The 5,779-nt window shown below is 40.7% G+C and overlaps 1 protein-coding gene across 1 annotated transcript; it reads right to left on the bottom strand.

Annotated features, from left to right (window-relative positions):
- Positions 1-586: 586 nt before the first annotated feature.
- TUSC1 (tumor suppressor candidate 1) lies at positions 587-3,522 on the bottom strand. Its single transcript, XM_079789601.1, has one exon. It carries the CDS (start codon positions 3,344-3,346, stop codon positions 2,717-2,719), a length of 630 nt encoding a protein of 209 aa, XP_079645727.1. The 5' UTR covers positions 3,347-3,522; the 3' UTR covers positions 587-2,716.
- Between the last annotated feature and the right edge of the window lie 2,257 nt (positions 3,523-5,779).

Below are 5,779 nucleotides of genomic sequence, written 5' to 3' on the forward strand. Positions count from 1 at the left end.
ATATAGTGATATTTAGTTTAATAAATAATTTGATATTAGTTTCATTATGGCAATACTCATGAATTGGCAAACCTAAATCTAAGACTATTTAAACAAAAAAATGTTTTCAAATAATCCTCAAATACTTATAGTGTATAAGAAGTTTAGCAAGGAGAATGTTATATAACCTACATTAAATACTCATTTTATATTGCTTTGATTTATATCTTAATTTCATAAAGAAACACATAAAAAAGTATATTTTTGTGTAGTAGCCATGCAAAAGTACTGACTTTAAAATTGTCAATGCTTCTCCCTAACACATTTTGTTGCTCATTTCTACTAATGATGAACCCTCTTTTTATTACACAATACATTTAAAATTATGAAAGTAAAATGTTATTTTTTAACAGGTATGATGATCTACAGTTTTAGTTTATTTTAAAGTAGATCCTAGATCAAACTTTTCTAAAACCAATTTTACTCATTTCTTAAACAGGTACATATTTTAATATAATAAAACATTTTAAAAATATTATTACATGATACTTTATCAGTTATCAGCAGAAAACTTCAACAAAGTTGAAATACAATTAGACTTAAGCCATCTATGGAGCATTTTGGTTTCAGAATGTTTAATATTTTTCAGGAATTAGGCTAAAAAATAGTTCTCACATGTATATATGTGTGTCATTACTTTACAAAAAATTGTTTCACCATGCTTATATTGTACATGGTTTTCAGACAAAATATGTTTAAAAACTATGTAATCTAAATATTTTGCTTGTTTGTTGAATATTTTCAATTTTACCACAATTGACAATATTTTTGAACTTTTTTTACATATTCCCTTATTACATAGGGCTTTATCTTACGTGTTTGCTTTATTAGCGAATACTGAAGTGAAAAATGTCGACTCATTCAAAATATACACATCTCTGCTAATACTTATAAAATCATAAAGGAACAAAATATAGAAGACAAAGGAGTGTGTCAGTAAAATATTCACTTACAACTTTCACATTTTGGATTATAATTCTCATGGGTAGTGCACTTACTTTGAAGCAACTATTTTTCATACAGCATCTCACTAAACTTTTTATAGCATTTTTAGGTAGGTTATGTTCATTTTAATGATGATAAAGCTAAGCCTTAGAGAGATTAACTAATTTAAACCCAAAATTAAATAGTGGTTGGGCTGATATCCTTTTGTCCTTTCTTCAGTTCATATTGCCTCCTAAAAATATTTATTTCAGTATTAGAAAATGAGCTACAAGGGATAGAAATACTTTCATATATACGTACCTACCTATTCTCGCCATTTCTTCTCATATTCTTGGTCATAGGGGAAGATTTTAATATTCACAACTAAATATCAATTACCTTTAAGTAAAATGCAGTGTCTTCCAAACCCAGGACTAGAAAAATCACAAAACTACTTTCGTTGGCACATTGCTTTGTAATATATTCTATATATTTGAAACTTGTGGAATATGCTACAAATAAAACAAAAACTCTAACTCATGATTTTTTTTCTACCTCTAACAAAAAACTCCTCTCTTGGTTTTTTCCTTGAACTGAAGTGTTTTCTAGCACTTCAACATTCTCTTACACCATGAGTTTTATCAGGTACAACAGTATCCTCTACCCTACTTAGTAGACAAGTGTTATTCATTAACAAAATGCACTTAAGTGATTTTTAGAACATTTTCTGTTAGAATTAAGGACTTTTTTTCTATTGAAATCACAATTGAGACTGAAATCATTTTGTTTTCGGGCTTTCGATATACAAATGATTGGTAATTTCTTTAAAATTCTTAAACAGTCAAAATTAGGCAAAGTAGCTATGCACTGACTATACTCTAAAGTCTAAAATGTAATAAAAATAATGAAATGTTTAGACTATCTTAGGTTTAAAAGGATCACTGTGTGTGCATAAGGCAAAAAGATAATGTTAGCCTGCAAAGGATAACCAAAGTTAGATATTAAAATGTGTAAAATATTTCTTTAAGAAAAACATATGTAATAATTTCACAAACTTCAAATAATAGTCGTTGGATGCTTTTAGGTTATTTTTAATGCACCAGATTTATTTACCAATTCAAAAAAACACTTGTAAGTAGATACTTTAAAAATTCCTAGGGTAAACAAATCGATATATATTAGATGTATAAGAACTAGAGCCAGGAGCAGACCGAGTCCCTAAGTTATAAATAACACCTTTTTAATAAAAAGGGTGTGCTTTATCAGAAATCCAAGTAATACCAATTTATAGAAACAACAGAATGTTGGCCACGTTAAAGTTAACGGCTGGAGGCCATTAGGGGATTGAAGAATGTACAACAAAACAGAACCATCTCAAAAATGCATTATTCATCCCTCAAAGAACCCAAATAGAGGGGGAAATTACAACAGGTCCTCACAAACCCACAAACGTTCAGGCATCAGGGGGTGTTGCCAGATACCACTTCTGGCCTCTCAGTCGCTAGGCCTCTCTCCATGTAGAAACCCGCTGGCGCAAGAGGCAGGTGCTCCACACTCATGGGGACTCCCGAGGCCCACATGCTCCTCAGCTTCCTGGGGCCCAATGCGCAGCGCCTCCGCGCAGCTCCCGGAAGTGCCAGGCCCCCGCACAGCAGGCCAGGCCCGCGGGGCGTGGCGTACGGAGGTGGGCGGGGCCGTGAGCCGAGGAGGAGGGGCCGAGTGGGGCCCCGCCCCTCCCGGCTGCGGCCTCCAGCTACGGCCCGGGTTCCGCGGGCTCCGGGTCCGGGGCTGGAAGGCCGGGCTCGGGCTCGCGCGGAGACGCCTCCTCCTGGTCGGCGGGCGGGCGCGGCGTCCGCTGCTCGAGGTGCAGCTGCAGCAGCGCGCGGCGGTACATGGCCTCCAGCTTCTCGAGGCGGGCCCTCAGCGCCCGGGGGCTGCCCGGCTCCGGATCGGGGCTGCCGCCTCTCGCCGTCCGGTTCGTGCCGGCCTCCTCGGGGCCCGGCGTGGCTCTCGCCGCCTCCTCGGGCGCTCCGTCGCCTCCCTCGCCGGGGAGCCGCAAGGCCTGACGGAAGAGGCTGCGGTTTTCGCGCTTGAGCCGCCGGTTCTCCAGCCGCAGCCGGGCGTTCTCCTCCCGCAGCCGCGCGTTCTGCCGGTCCCGCTCGTCCCGCGCGCGGAGGGCCTCCAGGTGGCTCGCCGCCAGGTCGGCGAAGCGCTCCTCCAGCTGCGGCCGGGCGCCGTCCGCACGGCCTCGCCAGCCCACGCCGCCGCCGCCGCCGCCGCCCCCACGACCCCGGCCCGGGCGGCCCTGCCCGCCGCCGGCCCCGCCGCCGCCTCCGCCGCCGCGGCCCCCTCGCCTGCGGGCGCCACCACGCATGCGCCACATCGGTCCCGTCCCCACCGCGCCGCGGGCCGAGGTCGCGCTCCGAGGCTCGGACGAGCTAGGCCGGCGGGGCGGCCGAGGCCACCGCGGAGGAGGCGGCTGCTGGCTGCGGGCCAGAGGAGGCCGGGAACTCGCCTGTCGAGGCGTGTCTTGTCTGCCGCGGCGGGGCTGCCCCGGGCCCGCGGTCGCCGGGCCGCTCACACACAAAGGCCCTGGGGAGCCGGGCCGCGCGGGCAGGCGCGCTTCCAGCGGGGCCCTGCCTGGCGCTTCCTTCCGTGCAGGCCTGTGCTCGGCAGGAACCGCCGGCCTCGCCCAGCCCCGCCGCCGCCGCCGCGGTTACCTGGCTCCGTACCGGGCAATCTCAAAGCAAACGGAGTGAGCCCTGGGACAGCCATGTGGGCCGCGCGGAAATGTGCAACTGCTTCATTTAGAACGTAGCGCTTTAAGCCTCCTCTAGGCTTTATAAACACCCAACAGAGCTGAGCTGAGCCTCTGTCATGAGGCCCTCAGGTGCAAACAGTTATCCCTCAAATAAAATAAAATAAAATAAAATAATAAAATAAATAAAATAAAATGGCAATTCTCAATTTGTGAACAGCCTGGACACCACTTGCAAACTGCAACTCCGCAAAACCTAGGAAAGGCAAAATGTGCTCCATTCATTCAAGAAACATTGACTATTCAGTAAGTTGCAAAGCCTGGGGGACAGGTGGATACAACTCAAAATAACTGGGTTATTGCAAAGTAAGTTAAGGATAAGATATTGATGCCAAACATTTTATAGGGGAGAAAAGGACTAGAAAGAATCTGTTTTCAAAGATAATTCTTAGATTCACTAAAATCTCTAAACTACTGGAACAAGTAAATGAGCAAAGAAGAGCATGGAAGAATCTTGGTTCACAGAGCTGGGGTTTTCATTAAATAGTACAAATAAAGAGTAACTGGTAAAAATACAGTTATTTTTTATCCTTTATCAAGATCCTAAATACCCACAATCACAAAATCACTTGTCATTCTCATTTCATGAAGTAAAAAAGTAGGAAAGATAAAATTTCAGAATTTCAAAAATGTAAATTTAGTTTTATTAAGGACTACATTCTAAATTTCCATTCAAAGTAAATGATGTAAACTTTTGCAGATATGCACCAACTACTCTGGATTATTGAACAAAAAATAAATAAAAATGTATACAGAGAATGCAAGAAAATGCTGGTATGTAAGGAAAGATGATTCTCAATTTTAGATATGTTGAAGTTTTAGGAATCTGTGAGATAAGTTAGATATGCCATGGAAGGTAGAGAAAAACACTGCATAAGATTCAGTCACCCCCTCTGTGGGTGTTATGAATTGAGTATTACTGTATTTTATTTTTGTTAGCTACACTCTCCTCACCCCCACATTTATAAATCTATTAGTATTCTCTTATTATAGTTTCCCAGATTAAAGCAGTTCCATTTCACTTGTAGAATACCTGCTAAATTTTTGTACCTACCACTGTAATATAGCCACACTAGGTTTTCTAACGGACATTGATGCTGGTTATATGAGAAGGCCTCCATGCCTTCCTCTCTAAACTCCAAAGTACTCTCTTTTGCCTTGATACATTAATGAAAGAATGTAAAATATGAAAAGCAGGTAAAATTGATTAAACAAAAGGAGATCCAGTAAAATTGACAGTCTGTTTGTTATATCTTAACATTAATCTGATTATATGTGGACACTCCAAAAGACAGAATTCATTAATACTACCTGACACTCTGAGTCAGGTATATGTCAAATAGACTAACTTTATTTTATTAATAGGAAGGAATAGAGGAAAGGAAAGGAAAAAAGAAAAGAATTGGTAGAGGGAGAAAAGGAAAAAAAATGATTCACAAAAGCTATCAAATACAGTTATAAAAAAAAAAACAGTCATGAAAGTTATTTATGCAGACCAATGAACATTCACCTTATGGTTAATGGCGATTCTACCAATCTTTATGAATAGGAGGTTTAGACAATGGATGTAATTTCTAAATTGAAAGTATTTGGGATAACAGAATGACTACAATGATTGATGCCAAAATTATTACTTGTGTTTAAGTTTAGATAATATCCCAAGAATTCTATATCTGAATCTGAACATATACATAATTTCTAAATAAGGGAGCACAGAACTTAGGAGAATACTTCTACCCACCATTGTTAATAGTCTGCATCTGAAAATATTGTGCAAATAGTATAACATAATTGTGAAAATAAAATGAAAAAATCTTAGAAAGGAAAAATTATGAAACTTATAAAATATAGAATAAATATGCAGCTATATTCTTAAAAGAAGAGAATATAGGAATATATATATATATTAATTAGAAAAAAAACATAAAAGATAAATGCCTGTGCTTTCCTTTAAAGTTGGGAGTTTCTTGCTTGTTAAATAGAAAAAAGCATCAAAGA

This window comes from Cnephaeus nilssonii (genome assembly GCF_951640355.1).
Source record: "Cnephaeus nilssonii genome assembly, chromosome: 14".
NCBI classification, from domain to species: domain Eukaryota; kingdom Metazoa; phylum Chordata; class Mammalia; order Chiroptera; family Vespertilionidae; genus Cnephaeus; species Cnephaeus nilssonii.

Bases quoted from the DNA above. Each gene is read 5' to 3' on its own strand.
- TUSC1 (XM_079789601.1), bottom strand. From the start codon at position 3,346: ATGTGGCGCATGCGTGGTGGCGCCCGCAGGCGAGGGGGCCGCGGCGGC.